This window comes from Patagioenas fasciata, chromosome 1 (assembly GCF_037038585.1).
Source record: "Patagioenas fasciata isolate bPatFas1 chromosome 1, bPatFas1.hap1, whole genome shotgun sequence".
In the NCBI taxonomy this organism is placed as follows: Eukaryota; Metazoa; Chordata; class Aves; order Columbiformes; family Columbidae; genus Patagioenas; species Patagioenas fasciata.
Window position 1 is genome coordinate 15,655,857 of NC_092520.1, and position 15,808 is coordinate 15,671,664.

General features: G+C 40.2%; 1 protein-coding gene across 1 annotated transcript in view; it reads left to right on the forward strand.

Moving 5' to 3' along the window:
• ARHGAP42 (Rho GTPase activating protein 42) overlaps positions 1–15,808 on the forward strand; it is a 165,922-nt gene that overhangs the window by 143,617 nt on the left and 6,497 nt on the right. Inside the window, exons 19-22 of the mRNA XM_065832144.2 lie at positions 2,154–2,298; positions 4,787–5,167; positions 8,933–9,089; positions 10,173–10,235. Of these exons, the coding sequence (XP_065688216.1) occupies positions 2,154–2,298; positions 4,787–5,167; positions 8,933–9,089; positions 10,173–10,235 (746 nt within the window). The remainder of the gene's footprint in view (positions 1–2,153; positions 2,299–4,786; positions 5,168–8,932; positions 9,090–10,172; positions 10,236–15,808) is intronic.

Genomic DNA, 15,808 nt, shown 5'->3' on the forward strand with positions numbered 1-15,808 from the left:
CAGAATGAGAAGGTCATCACTTTGCTCCCAGCTCCTCCATCTCTCTCCTCCTATCAGTGTATGAAGGTTTACTCTGGGATTCACGGATTCTCCTCTGATGAGTGCACCAGGTCGGAGTCTTTCTGACCATTGCTGTCCTTTGGGAATAGACCAGTTGCACAGTGAAGATCTAGTCCCACCTGACATCATGAAACCTCACCTGATGTCATTTCTCTTTTCATGAGCAGCATCAATGTGGAGCCCCAGCACAATCCCCCATTTCTGTGGCCTGTGTCATTTTTCACATGCGTAGGTACAAGAGCAAAAGTAAAAAGGCAAAAAAGAAAAAAATATCTCAGATGAGGTTTTATTCCTAGTTACAGGTTTTAAGTCCATCATGTCCTTGTGATTTAAAAGTTCTTCAATACTCTGGAACATACAAACTTCTCTAGGTACTTCTTTTGCTTTGAGGAATGGCATGTCTGTGCCTCCCTGGTCTATTTTATTTTCCCCAAAGAGACCAGTAAAAGCGAAGGTCCACCTCAAACCCTTTCCTGGAACATTAAATAAGAACTGTTTCATGTTTTGAGAAGGAAAATCCATGAAATATTGAACACTTTTGTCACTACCGTTGCAGGGATCAGTTTCACTGAAAGGCCTCCTCAGATTTTGTTTTATTTTAAACTGCTCGATTTCAGAACTCAGCAGAACAGTCCAGACCTCCTTTACTTGATCTTCAAAATAAACGGGGTGAAGGGGGGGATCTTTTGTTGAAATATATCACCTTCTCTGATGACTAACAAAACAAAGTGAAAAGACTTTGGGGTTGTTACATTTCATGTTACTCAGCTAAGGGGCAGTTCCCAATCAACACCAGGATCCCCTGCACTAGTTGGTCAGTAAGTACTGACAGTACTGCTTGTTATCACCAGTTATGTTTCATAGGGACTCCTCAAAATTGGTGTGGTAACTGGTAGCCTCCTTGCCTGTAACCCCAGTAGTATGTGTTTCCAACACTGAATTTCCACTCCAGAAATTTACAAGCTCTTTCAATACAAAGACCATGGCTACAACCAGAATCACCCTTACTTTGTTTCTGTCTCTATTTTTATATTGATGTGCTCCTCACTAATACCTAATACAGTATTAATGTACTTGAAGAGCATCTCAAGACATGCAGTATTTTCTCCCATAGCAGTATATTTGCTTTCTTGTACTCTTTGAGTGGCATAGAGGTATATTTTCATTGTTAACTTCATCCTCTTCTGAGAGTGCCCAATTGAATGGGGATCCAGAAATCATTGCAGAGTTGTGTTCTGGCATTGCATAGTATTAACCTGTGACACTTGGCCCTCTCTGCAGTATGGAGACTGGACACTTCGGATTCCTTCAGCAGTTTAACAGAGTAGGCAGTCCTTGTAAAACCTCTTCCCCATTCCACAGAACTAATTCCACCTCCTTCTGCAGAATGCCATAATAGATACTCAGTTGAGTTTACAACCTGCACTAGGAGGAATAGGTGAGAAAGGACATCTGGGAGAAAAACACACAAATATTTTGGTTATATCTTTTGCTTGGGTCATCCTCCAAGGCAATTATCATTTTTACTAGAAGTATCCAGGAGAGTTTTTAGGGTCTTTCAAGACTTCTACTGCATGTGTCTTGGGTATTGCAGAACAAGTGATACAAATGGAAGTCACCCAAATTACTGGACTTTCTGTATTGTCCTTGCTGGTGGGCTGGCCATTCTTATCAGCATAGAGTTCTTTAAAACCTCATGTGTACCTACCTGTGTCACAAGTACAATAGTCAGATACCCAAAAAATGTTAGAATTTTCTGCAGTAATGAAGTTGTAAGGACCTAATGTACATTTCACAGTTTAGACTGTTAAGCACTTAATAAGGGCTAGAAAATAAAACCATTTAAACAAATATTTTAATATAATTAGTATAAATTTTAAGCACAGCTCAGTATTGTGGTTCTTGGATTGTAAAATGAGATCAGAGCAAAGTTTATATTCTGTGAATTCACTCTTGCATGTGTCAGACCATCACAGCATTAATTTGTGGAGCTGTGGTGAGGAATATGTGGATTAACAACGGGAGTGGAAGAATACTTCTATTATTTATGACATTTACTTATCCCCCCTCCCCCTTTTTTTTTGATCATGCAGATATTTCACACAGCGCCAGACCCCAATATTCCTCTTCCCCAACCTCAGTCCCGATCAGGTTCAAGAAGGACAAGAGCAATTTGTCTCTCCACAGGTTCACGTAAACCCAAAGGAAGATACACACCATGTCTAGCAGATCCTGACAGTAAGTTTGTCCTTGTTGACTCAGTGTCTTCCTTTTCAGTGTCTCGTCTTTAACTTTCCTGAATAATATCCAAGAAGCATTGTATTCCAATAATTACAAGCCTGACATATGGGAATTTCTCAGCTTGTTCACCCCTGTGAGTCACAGCCACACTGCTGGATGACTGCATTCCGTGCTTCTCTCAGGCGAGGAAGGATGTTTGGTTTTAGGCAAGTCTTGTATTGCAAACCATGTTCCAAAATCTTTTATAGTGAACTTTATATTCTAATCTAAATATAGTCTGCTTTGAGACTCTGCGGAGTTCATTACATGAAGTTCACCTCATTTGCTTGTAAGATGATTATTGAGGTTGGGAAACTGTATATAGAATCTTTTCCCTGTAACACATGTAATTTAGTCAAGGTGAGGAGATCAAAACCATTACTTGGCTTTTTTCACATTCATGAAACTGTGGTCATTGGTTCAAAGTGAGCCACTGCCTAGGTTTGCCAAAACCACTGAAATGTTTAGTTTTTTTCTGGAATAGAAGCAAACTCTAATACTTTGGGGAGAAACGGTATACTTATCATATGGCTTACTGTTTAACAGCAGGGAGTACGTGTGTGATTAGTCGCTTCTTAGAATGCTTATTCATTATTATGTAAATGTGACTATTATAAAGTTTCACTTCATTCATTTTCATCTAGTGGGCCATCACTTTTTTACTTACTGGCTGTACCACTGAGAAGTATTGAAATTGTAACAAAGATTGAGTTGTTCAGAGTTCCACTACTGCAGCAGACTTACTTCCAAAAGAACTTCTGTGTCCCTTGGTTCCTCAAAGAGATTTACATGAAACTGGTATAGCAAATTAATCCACAATTAAGGTACATCTGTTCTTGAGAATCAGCTGTAATTCTTAAGTGTGCAGTGTTAGGAAATTTATCTGCAGTATACTCTTACACAGGTGCTGCATTTTCCATAGGTTTATATCACATGATTCCTGCCAGTGAGAGTTTAAATGAGAGCAATTAGCTGCCTACAGATCAATTGCCAGTGTGAATGGCTTGGGATCCCCAGTGAGAAGTTACAGAGGAACTATCAGTTACGTTCACCAAACGAGCAGCTGGGCAAGTTTCAACTGGTTTTCACAGTGTGACTGCAATAAATGGATGCCAGCATTAAAAAGGGGTATTTCTGTGCAAGCTTTTTGCAGAGCGTGTGCAAGCTTGCACTTCTGCATTCACATGCATCTTGTGCTGGTGGCTGGATTGAAACTAGGTCTGACCCACGTGCTCTCCACTTGGACTTTGCTTCTTAGGTCCAGCTCAGCTGTACAAGCTTCAGTAAAGATCTCACTTGTGTCTGGAAGGCAGCAGCACAAGCAGCAGTGTTCTTCTTGCCAAATATCTCCAGGTGTGGCCAGAAACTGGCAAGAGAGAGCCTTGGCTTCTGGCAATAGCAGATTCTGAAGTACTAGAAGTACTAGATGGTTTCAAGTCATCATTTAAAAGCACGGACACTTAACTGTATTGCAGGAAATTAAGGAATCCTGCATGGTATGCAAAATGAGATCTAGGTTTCAAACAGTAGGGAATGATAGAAAATGTATCTGACAAATTCAGGCTTCAGCCAGTCTTGTAGTTTTCAAGGGACTAATGGTCTGTGCAGGGGCAGGATGGGGACAGTCTACTTGGGATACCAGAATTCTGGCCAGAAATGAGCAGAATATTTCGGATTATTGTACCAGTGGCACTGCTGTTGTCAGATCCACTGTGCAAGGCCCTGGTATTTGTGACCTTATCTGTAGTATTGTGTGTAGTTGTGGTCACTTGTTGCCAAGGATATTGATACATACGGAGGCAAAAGCAGCTCTATCATGTCGAATTAAGGACATTCATCAAATATTTAAGTTGTAAGGAATGAGTTGTTCTTCTGCAGGATAGGTGTTTTATAACAGTTATGACAATTCAGAAAGCAGGATATCTATAGACAGACTAATGGACTAGTGTTAGACTGCGGAGATCCTCAGCAGCTTAGTAGCCAAAGTAAAATTTAATTCTTGTGCCTGCAGGCCATACAATCCTACATTTAAGAACGTAAATGTGACAAGTATCACATTTGCCTTATTGTGGAAATCCAGCAAGAGGCTCACCAGAAAGACACTGTAACTTGTTTTTCCCAAGGGTATCTATATTGCAAGCAGTTCTTTGAAAATGTAAACTTTATGCAAAATAGTTTAACCTGTAGCCCATTATGTTCAACAACTCTAAAGAAATATCCACAAAATGCAGCTCTTCCAGGTTAAAGATAGGAATATGTGTGAAGCTTAGAGTAATTAAATAGATATTTTGTCTTAAGAATCACTGCCTCTGAAACCACAGATTAATGAATTTGATGACAAGTAAAGTACAAGGGGATAGATGTGGCATGAGGAAAATGCGTATGATTATAAAATGTAATTATTTTTTTTGTTTCCCTGTGTTCCCCTCCCCTCTCTCCTCCCTAGGTGACTCGTACAGCAGCAGCCCAGACAGCACTCCCATGGGCAGCATCGAGTCTCTCTCTTCTCACTCCTCTGAGCAGAACAGCACCGCCAAATGCACGCCCTCGCAGCCCAGGGAGAAATCAGGAGGGATTCCATGGATTGCCTCTCCCCCTTCTTCTAACGGCCAGAAGAGTTCAGGCCTCTGGACTACGAGTCCAGAATCCTCATCAAAGGAGGATGCAACCAGAACAGATGTGGAGTCAGACTGCCAAAGTGTAGCTTCTGTCACTGGGCCAGAGAACGCCTCACCACCAGCAGACCTGACCAAAAAGAGTTCTTACAGTCTGTCTGGGCTGAAAAGGTCTTCAGCATCTTCCCTCAGGTCAATTCCATCAGCTGAAGGTAATTTCCAGGGTCTTTTAGGACACCGGTGTTTACTGTGAGGTATCGGAAGATAAGAGCTGCATCTGAAAGCTAACGATATGTATTGATATTTATTTTTCAAATTTTGTGGCATGTTCTTTCAATTTTCAAACTGCTTCTGACATATTTCCGTTGATTGTTACCTGTGCAGTTCACACAGCTTAAAATATCACAGAATGTTAGGGATTGGAAGGAAGCTCGAAAGATCATCCAGTCCAATCCCCCTGCTGGAGCAGGAACACCCAGATGAGGTTACACAAGAATGTGTCCAGGCGGGTTTGAATGTCTTCAGAGAAGGAGACTCCACGACTTCCCTGGGCAGCCTGTTCCAGTGCTCTGTCACCCTCACTGAGAAGAAGTTTCTTCTCAAATTTAAGTGGAACCTTTTGTGTTCCAGTTTAAACCCATTACCCCTTGTCCTATCATTGGTTGTCACCGAGAAGAGCCTGGCTCCATCCTTACGACACTCACCCTTTATGTATGTGTAAACATTAATGAGGTCACCCCTCAGTCCCCTCCTCTCCAAGCTAAACAGACCCAGCTCCCTCAGCCTTTCATCATAAGGCAGATGTTCCACTCCCTTCATCCTCTTTGTTGCCCTGCACTGGACTCTCTCCAGCAGTTCCCTGTCCTTCTTGCACTGAGTGGCCCAGAACTGGACACAATATTCCAGGTATGGTCTCACCAGGGCAGAGTAGAGGGGAAGGAGAACCTCTCTCGATCTACTAACTACCCCCCTTCTAATACACCTGAGGATGCCATTGGCCTTCCTGGCCACAAGGGCACAGTGCTGGCTCATGGTCATCCTGCTGTCCACCAGGACCCCCACGTCCCTTTCCCCTACGCTGCTCTCTAATAGGTCATTCCCCAACTTGTACTGGAACCTGGGGTTGTTCCTACCCAGATGCAGGACTCTACACTTTCCCTTGTTATATTCCATTAAATTTTTCCCTGCCCAACTCTCCAGCCTGTCCAGGTCTCTGGATGGCAGCACAGCCTTCTGGCGTGTCAGCCACTCCTCCCAGCTTGGTATCATCAGCAAACTTGCTGATAGTACACTCTATTCCCTCATCCAAATTATTGATGAATATATTGAATAATATTGGTCCCAGTACTGACCCCTGAGGCACTCCACTAGATACAGGCCTCCAACTGGACTCTGCCCCATTGACCATGACTCTCTGGCTTCTTCCCTTCAGCCAGTTTGCAGTCCACCTCACCTCACAACGTGTTTCTGGAATTTTGAGTGCTCTATCTTGCTGCACCTCAGCTAGACCACTGACTTGTAAGGAGATTGCTTATTTATAAGAGTTGGCAGCTATGGTTTATCACTGTGTCAAAGGAATGATGTGTTGCAACGTGATTGATACTGATCAAATGTAGCATTCAGATTTAAAAAGCACTAGGCTTAACTTATCTAGTAAGTAACAGTTTTTTCACTCCTTTTCAATGTGCCTGCCTTTTTTTTTTTTGACCATTGCATCTCTTCAGGTGATTGAAATAGGAGATTGAAGGAAAGGTGTGGGGTTTTTAGTTTGTTTGGGTTTGGTTTTTTTTTTAGTTATGGATTTTACAGTCCATGCCTTTAGTTGAGATAGGACTGGACAGATGGGATAAAATGGTAATCCCTGGCATGAAATGTATATCTGAAAACCTGCTGAGGGAATGACTGCTTCATTCTGCCCTACTTGCATGGTTCGTAATCCAGTACAGCAAGTAGATTAGCTTGAACACAAGATTATGGCTGTGTATGGACGTGATGTGCAAGAACAACCACAAGTTTACAAATCCAACCTTAGGAATTCAATTTAATTGCACAAATTAGGATGTAAATCTTCCTGTTCAGTCAAAGAAGGATGATGCTTCAAAAAACACTCTCAGAGCACCTAAACTTGAGGCTGTGCTCCAAATAAGCCAGTAGACAGAGAAGCTTAAAAATATGGCTTCTTAATTTAGACATTTCTGTTGAATTAGCTGGAATGCCTGTGAACCCTTACTGTACCCCTGCGAGTACAAGAGGTGATATTGCGCTGTATTGACAGCTATGCGGAAATTACTTTAAAAGGAACGCCTTGTTGAAATCAGGGTATTTTCACTGTTTTGGATTATGAAGAGTAACAGTCAGCACTGAAACAAGGAGCTCCAGTGGACTGAGTGCTAGTGCCGAGTTTGCCACTGAGCTGTCAATGAGTAATACAAGTGCAGGTAGGGTAAATATGTGGTTACGTGCAAAACCACATATTAAAAGTTTAAGAAAGTTCTCTCTCCTTTGTGGCCCGTGGAGTGTACAAGCTTTTTCCTGACTTCTAGATATGAATTAGTGTTATACTAACAGTATTAGTAATGTAGAATAATAATTATCATTAGCAAAAAATCATAATATAGGATAATACTGTAGAATAACAATAGTAGTAATATAGTAATTGGTTTTATATTTTGGAATCTCTTTTTATTCTGACAGCTTTTGGAACATTATTAAGCATCTGTTTTTCTTGGGAATAAAGAAACACAGAAGTAGATGCAGTTCTTGTCTCACAGAATGTATATGCAAACAGGGCAGTAGTCCACAGATTGGTCAGCTTACAGGACACGTGGCCATGCCTTGTATTCAGTAGAAGGACTTTTTTGTGTGCAATACAGTCTGTACAGCTATAGATTTATCATAGAATCACAGAATAGTTGGGATTGGAAGGGACCTTCAAATCTCATCTAGTCCAATTACCCCCTGCAATGAGCAGGGACATCTTCAACGGGATCAGGTTGCTCAGAGCCCCATCCAGCCTGGCCTTGAATGTCTCCAGGGATGGGGCATCCACCACCTTTCTGGGGAACATGGGCAATATGTAAAAAATTTCTTCCTCATGTCTAGTCTGAATCTCCTCTCCTTTAGTTTAAAACCATCACCCCTTGTCCTGTCACCACAGGCCCTGCTAAAAAGTCTGTCCCCATCTCTTTTACAGGCCCCTTTTAAGTACCGAAAAGCTGCAATAAGGTCTTCCCGGAGCCTTCTCCAGGCTGAACACCCCCAACTCTCCCAGACTGTCCTCACAGCAGAGCTGTTCCACCCTCTCATCATTTTGTGGCTCCTCTGGCCCATCTCCAACAGGTCCATGTGTGTCCTGTACTGAGGGCTCCAGAGCTGGATGCAGGACTTGTTTTATCAAGTTACAGTAGTAATTGTTTTAGGCACCTCATAATCATTAATTCCTACGTATTTGTTTTTAAACTGCGTGAAGCTCCTGTGGATACTGAAATATTAATTCTTACAAATCATGTGGTCTGATTTGATAGTAGATGCTGCTTTAAGCAGGAGTTTAGATGACTTCCTGAGATCCCTTCCAACATGCTTTTTTTTTCTACAATTCTGTGCAGTGCACTATTTTATAAATGTTTGGTTTATTGTCACTTTTTAAAGCATGTACCATTTAGCCATATAAGTGCAGTGTAATTTTTTAGCCTTCAAAAATTTAATGTAATTTCTTCATTCTTGCTGTTGGTTCTTTTCTCCTGGCTTTCTCCCTGAAAGGCTGTTTCTTCTATGTCTTAGTAAGTATTTCACGTATTTTTGTTCTCTAAAGCAAAACAAAACAAAAACAACAACAACAACAAACCAGCGACAACAACAACAAAAAACCCACACCAAAAACAACCCAAAAGACCCCCACGACTTTGCTTTGCATATTACATGTTGTGAAACAACTTCAAATTAGCTTTAATTCCCTACAATGTGGTTGTTTTCTTTAGGTAACAAAAGCTGCAGTGGATCTATACAGAGCTTATCTTCAACAGATACCAAAGATACACCAAAGGCTCCACCAAACCCTGATTTGCCTCCCAAAATGTGCAGGAGATTAAGATTAGATACCGCATCAAGTAATGGCTATCAAAGACCAGGATCTGTGTAAGTCATCAAGGCTCATTGGAGATTTGTGTTGTTACAGTATTGTCTACTCTAAAGTGATTGTAGGGAGCTACACAGGTAGCTGAAAAAGCATCCATGAATACTTTATTTGAATATTTCTGTATTTGTGGATTATTTATCTAGCTTCATTAAAGTTGTAAAAAAAGGAGACACGGCACAAAGTCTGTTGAAGTCAGTTGAAAGACTCCCATTGGTTTTATTAAACTGCAGATAAGGTCTGTATTGAAGAAATGTATCTTTGGAAAGTAGTTAGAATTATTATCTCTGGTTCTTCTGGAATTTAATGTTTCAAGGAGCATAAATGCTACTTACTGTCCATGCTGTTATGTCAAGAAAATCATTAGATCTTACTTGTCTAAGTCCAAAAAAAACCTTTTGCTCTCCAATTTCTTTGTTTGATGAATGTGAAATAGTTGGTATTTTTGGTTCTTCTGGCTGTTGAGGTTTTTTATGTTGAGAGGAGGATAGTTCTAAGTAATAAAGCTTGTTGAGATTTGGTGTAGCAACGTTTCTCAGTGCTTTTTGCACAAACTTAAGAGTCAAAAGACCTCTGCTACAATCCTGACTTTGACCAGAATTTCTCTGTCCCCAAGAACAAGTGATGTCATGAGCTACAGAACACCAAGAAGTCTCCAAATACTGCAGGATTCCATTCAGCCTCTCCACTTTTTAAACTGGAAGGGATCACTGTAGTAATTTCACAGACTGCCATGTCTTAAACAGAGAATCTTGCACAGCCTGATAGAGACAGACTGGCAGTAAAAACACTTCCAATGTATGTATTTACCATCCATGACTACAATTTTAAATATAGGGTGTTGAGATTTCCCTTGATGATTCAGTAAGGCACTAGAGCATGTGGATGTCAGGCCCCAGTTAGGTTATGCCCTCAAGAATTCTGCTGAATAGGGACTTAAATTCAACTTTTGAATTTCCTCTGTTTCTCTGAGTGAATAATTAAAATGATCTTTTTAAATGTGTCCGTGACTTTAGATGATTACAAGTGAAGTTAGTCTGTGTGTTTTATTAATGGTATAAAGCAATGTGATGCTTTATTTTCAGAGTGGCTGCAAGAGCCCAGTTGTTTGAAAGTGCTGGTTCACTTAAACAAGTTTCTTCAGGACGGTAAGTGTTAACAGTTTGTAAAATCCCTTCTGTTTTGCTGGCTTCAAAGACTGAAATAGAAGTGTTGGAGATTTTTTCTGTGTCTTTTGGACAGCATCGTGTGGCATGCAAAATTTTTGTGGTTTGTTAAACTCACCATTTCTCCAGAAGAAAATAAATCTAATAGAGAATACCAGCCTGTCTAGCTAGTCTGTCACCTGGGGGAATTGCAGTGAGAGATGCTCAGGTTAGTGATCTGCCTAAGGACAGAGCTACACGAGTCAATTAACAGGATTTGAATTAGGATGAGGGTGCTGTATTTATTCCATACAGCTGTTTGTATATACATGCATTCAGCAGAGTTGCAAACGTGCTAGTTTATGGTAGTTTGCTCATGCAGGCAAGTCCTGAGTAACAGCTGCTTTAGGAAGTTCAGAATTAAGCTGATCAGGATTCCTGTCTTTCTCATCACACCTTCCCTGCCTCAGTATCTGTCTGAAGAAACTGTTGCCCTTTCTTCTCAGTAGTGTGCAGAAGGAAATATTTACATTTTCTTTACAATTGCAGGCATCGATTTGGTGGGTTTGATTCTTTCTTAGATTAAGCTAGGATGTTTTGAGGAGTGTTTATTGAGGAAAAAGTATCTTCCATACATAGTAAAGTAAGGCAGATAGTCAAATAAATGGATATGCAGAAAAGTTTGTCTCTCTTTTCACGATCTCTGCATTTCAAGTTCTTTGAGACAGAACATATCTTTTCATCCATCACATCCATCCATTGATACCAGGAACTGTCAAGCTTAATGGAAATGTCAAGCCGTAGATCAAAAAGAAAATAAAGTCATTGTTAATCCACAAATCCAAAAGTAGTAATCTAAAGTAACACTAAATGAAGATGTCAGCATGTGCCGAGATGTGGGGCAGTGGAATGTGAGTGTCCTCTCTGACGGATCTAGCAGGGATGAGGAAGAGAAAGCTGAACCTGCACAGGCACACTGATTTTGTTTGAGAGAAGCAGTTTACATGAATCAAGGCTGTTCTTGTTTTTTGTAGTGCATGAACTGTAAGGTGACTGAAAAAGAGGGTGGCGGGGGGAAAGGGAGATGGAAACAGCAGGGCATTAATTTAAAGAAGAAAAGAATAAATGAAGAGACTGCAATGTTCTTAAGCCAGTGCCCTAAGCTGCGAGCAATGTCTGCTTTAGCAGTTCTGCATCGTTTCACCTCCACTGCTGCTCCTTCTCTTATTTTGTATTGCTCCCTTCTTGTAAACTCTCCCCTGTTGTTCCCTCAGAGCCTGTGCCACCTCTATCTGTATATAAAAAGCATGTAAGAAGCAAAAATGTGTCAAAGGAAAAATGTAGCAGTTTGATAATGGATATGGAGAGCAGATAACAAAGCCAAAAACGCTGAAAGGCTTATTAGCTCCTCTACTTCAGCTTTCCTGAGAAAGCAGAAGAGCAACAGTAACGAGGAGAATGGAAAACGAGAGGTCAGCAGGCAAAATGAGGAAGAAATAAGAAGTAGCTCAACTGTTCTTACAGTGCTGCTCAAGTCTGAGTAAGATTTTACAATTCAGAGCCAGCTTTTATTTACCTCTCATGCATCTTATGAACATGAAGGCTGATTTAAAACCTTTGGGTAGTCTTTTTTTGCTCTGAAGTATGTAGAAATCAAGGTAATTACACTGTGATCCACCTGGTAGAAAGGCCTTGTGAGACAGAGAAACTATTTTTAATGTGTCTGGTTTGATACCAGAAATGCTCAAACCAAGATAGTGAACTGTGTGCAGGGGTAATTTACCCTGCTAGAAGTAACCAGTTCTGAGGTTTTAAGCTACTGCTTACCTATGCATTATAGTATCTAAGTAGCTTAATTCTTACTTGAAGCATCTGTTGCCTGTTGTGGTCATTTGTACAGCAGGCAGATCAGAAGTATCTATATGGCTTTGCAGTCTCACATTCTCATCTGTATTACAGCAGATAGTTTTGTACTCAGTGCTTTACCACCACAGTGGCCTGGTCTTTCTTAACTCCTTCTCCAAGTAGTCTTTTCAACCCTGCTTTCTGACTTTGTATAATGCGATATCTCTATTATGAGTGTGTGTCCCCTGTCTTTATTTAATGCTGGGACACTGTTTGACCTGTCTGTTTTCTCTCATTGTACACTTGAGTACGTACCCCCATAGTGCTACCAGTTTGAACAGATTTTTGGCAGAAAGAGAATGAAGGGCCACAGTACATGTTTTAGCATTATACAGGAAAGACCAAAATCTTGTGCCCTGTCCAGCCTGGGCTCTTTTTCCAATTCCATAATTACTTTGACTTTACAGTCATCCCATTTCTTCCCCGATTACTTCAAGTTTATTAATCATCCATCTCCCAGACTGTGGTATTAAGCTACTGTGTACACGGAGACCAATCCCTATTGCTAACCTGGTATGCACTTGAAAGAGGTGAAGGAGTTTTTTTACTGCTTTCACAAATATTGCAGTTATCCAGCAGCCTTAGTAAGGCCTGAGGTCTCTTACTGCAGCTTCTGCACAAAAATGCATGAACATGTAATCCCTGACTTTGCTTTCTTGACTTTGATTGAGAGATACACAGAAGGTCAATTAATTTCTCACATAAAGTGAAAAACTGTATCATAAGAATAAGGCTTTTCATTAGAAAATAATACCTAGAAGGAAGAGCTGGTGGCAGTGAACAGTTCTGGCTCAGCAGCAGGATCTCTGGGTGCTGGGCTGGGACTTCAGCAGGAGCAGGCTGACAGTGTGGAGCCCTATAGACCCATGTTCCCCGCCCAACCATCTGGTTAAATATCCTTTCCTAGTCATTCTTCTGGTGTTGTTTTCATGCTATATTTTGCATTTCCTTAAGCACCTGGAATGTCTTCCCCAGCCCAGTGTTTTCTGCTTGGCCCAGCTTGTCTGTAAGTCTGCCATCTCCAGGAGTCTACAGACCTTTCTTCTCCCTCTAGGATAATATCAACAAATGAGTCATCTGAGAGATTCATGTGTTTTCCCTCATTCGTTACTCTTCTGGCTTCTGTGTTTGTCTTGCTAGACTGAAAACTCATTAGGGCATGAGCATAGTTTTAAAGCTTATTTATGACTATTATTATTACTACTATTATGAAAGGGGGCCTCAGGTGTTGTTGACTGCATGTTGTCAAGAAAAATAGTTTATGATCTGATGAGTACTGACCCTTTGCTAGTATAAGTTTATTGTTATAGGCTGAAAAGAAATGTAATAAAAAGTAGGAAAAGGGAAAATGCTTTTTTTTTTTTTTTTCCTTATCTGAAGTCCATCCAGTAAAGTCATGGAAAAAAGAAAAACAACATAAATCACACTCTTCTCAGATTACTAGCATCACCTTAAGAGAACCGTAATAGATGATGGTGATGTTATCACATGCCTTTTCACAAACACCATAAGTAAGAATGTCCACTTTCATAATTGCACACACAAAAAAAAAAGCCCAAGAACGTGGAAGCCCTTTTCATTGCTAACGCTTCTAGCTGGATAGGTTGAAGTGACTAATAACTAATATGAGAACCTAAGTAATCAAACTTTGGAGGCAATAACCAGAGGCTTGAAAATTGCTCCAGAATTATGAGTAAATATTCATAGAATCTGTCTCTCATTATACCATCACACGCAGTTTGTGGATAACATTGAGATGTAATTACTCTGTGTCAGGAGACAGGTGATGGAAAGAATCCTGTAATTCACGAGCTTTTGAGAGACTGATGTCTTTGTACCCTGTGTTTGTGTGTCTGTCTAAATGTCAAACGCTGGGAAGCTTTCTCTTGCCAGAGCTGAGCAAGTTTGAGTCCATGTTTTCATATCTTCTTTTTACTTTTAAGGTAAACATACTTGGATCATGTAAAAATAAAAGCTGAAAACAGAAAAATTTAGTAGACATAAAAGAATATAGGAGAAAATGGCATTTATTTTTTTATTTCCTTTTTCTAAGGCCACTAAAAACCAACACTCAAGAATAACTTAAATAATTCTACCTCACATTTGAGTATTGCTGTTCTGTTTTATTGTTGTCTTAAATGTCTTTTATCACAGTATTACTCATGTGTCCCATGCTTAACATGGGAAACTGGCTTGATAGTCATGCCACTTAGTAAAATCAGATTCAAAATCATCCCTGTACTTTAGTAAATGAATTACAAAATATCCTATATTCATTGCAACTATAATAATTACTAACAGTTAATCTCCTGTTTTATATGTGTAAAATCCATGATTATGCCACACAGGAAAAAGCTGTTTTGTAAGACTGTTACCGATCTGGGTCAGTATAATTACAACATCTGTAGTGCTCTTTGTTGTATTGACTTTGATGAAAAAGGATCTTGACATTAAAGAATTCAGTTCTAGTTTATATGTAAACTTCAGTGAAGTCATCTAATCTCCCTCTGTATATTTTAGTATATATTATGTAGATTATTATGTATACATTTGTATGTATTATGTACCGTAATGAAACTTCACACCTGTCTTGTTGACTGTAGAGGGCAAGTTCTTCATGACACTCGGCACCAGGGAGTTGTCTTGGAAAAATGCTAAACAGAGCAGTCTACACCAGCCAGAAAACAAGCTAACAGTGAAGCAAAGTAGACAAACAGGGGCCTGGTGCTCATGTTGTGCTAGTCAGCAGTGGGGATGAGTCCAGAATGATGGTATTGAGAGTTAGAAATGTTTTCAGCATCCTGAAAATAAGGTGCTCAAAATTCTTAACCTCTTCCGGAAATCTCAGCCTGAGAGGCAAACCCTTGATGAGTCAGTTGTTCACTTAAGATGAAGGCAAAATACATCACTTGGTCTAGTCATAAATCAGCTTTAGAGCTTTTTCTTCGAAGGAAGAGATCATTTCTGGAAAGCTCACACACACAAACTTGGGAGTAGGTCCCTCCACTCATACTCTTTTAAAAAGAGAGGCCAGGACAGAAGGACACTCCGCTCCCTTTTGGAATTCTGTCCCTGATTAACCTCATCAGGGGGCTGTGGAGCTCAAAAGGTGAAGTGCCACGACCCCATTGACAGTACACAGAATCAAATAGACCTCTTAAGCTAATGCTTATGATGTGGCACTATTATTAATCTAATTTATGACTGTTATCTCACTAGTTTGGGAGGAAATACAAAATAGATTACATGTCACTTGCAGTTACACCCTCTCAGAAAATATGCTAGAAATTTTAAATTTCACCATAGGTCACATACTGGGTCATTGAGATAAGTGCTGACTAGAAGGAAAGTTGAGTCAGTAGCGCCCCGCACAAAGGTGAAATTAATCAAGTTCATCTTCACTTGTTATTATGTGAGTTTCCAATAAGTTTTAAGAAACTCATAAAACTGGTGGATCGTATAAAAATTGCTTTGCCTGTATAAATTGAAGGAAAGGTATTAGATGAAGCACAGGAATCTGGAGACAACTCCTAATTTCCATCTCCATATTCAGTTCCTCATTTTGTACTTTGCAGAATCAAAGTGCTGGAAGCCATATCAAAAGCTCACCTAATCTGTCCTCCTTCTCTGGGAAATGATCATTATATAGCTACCTGTAGTTCTTTTACAGA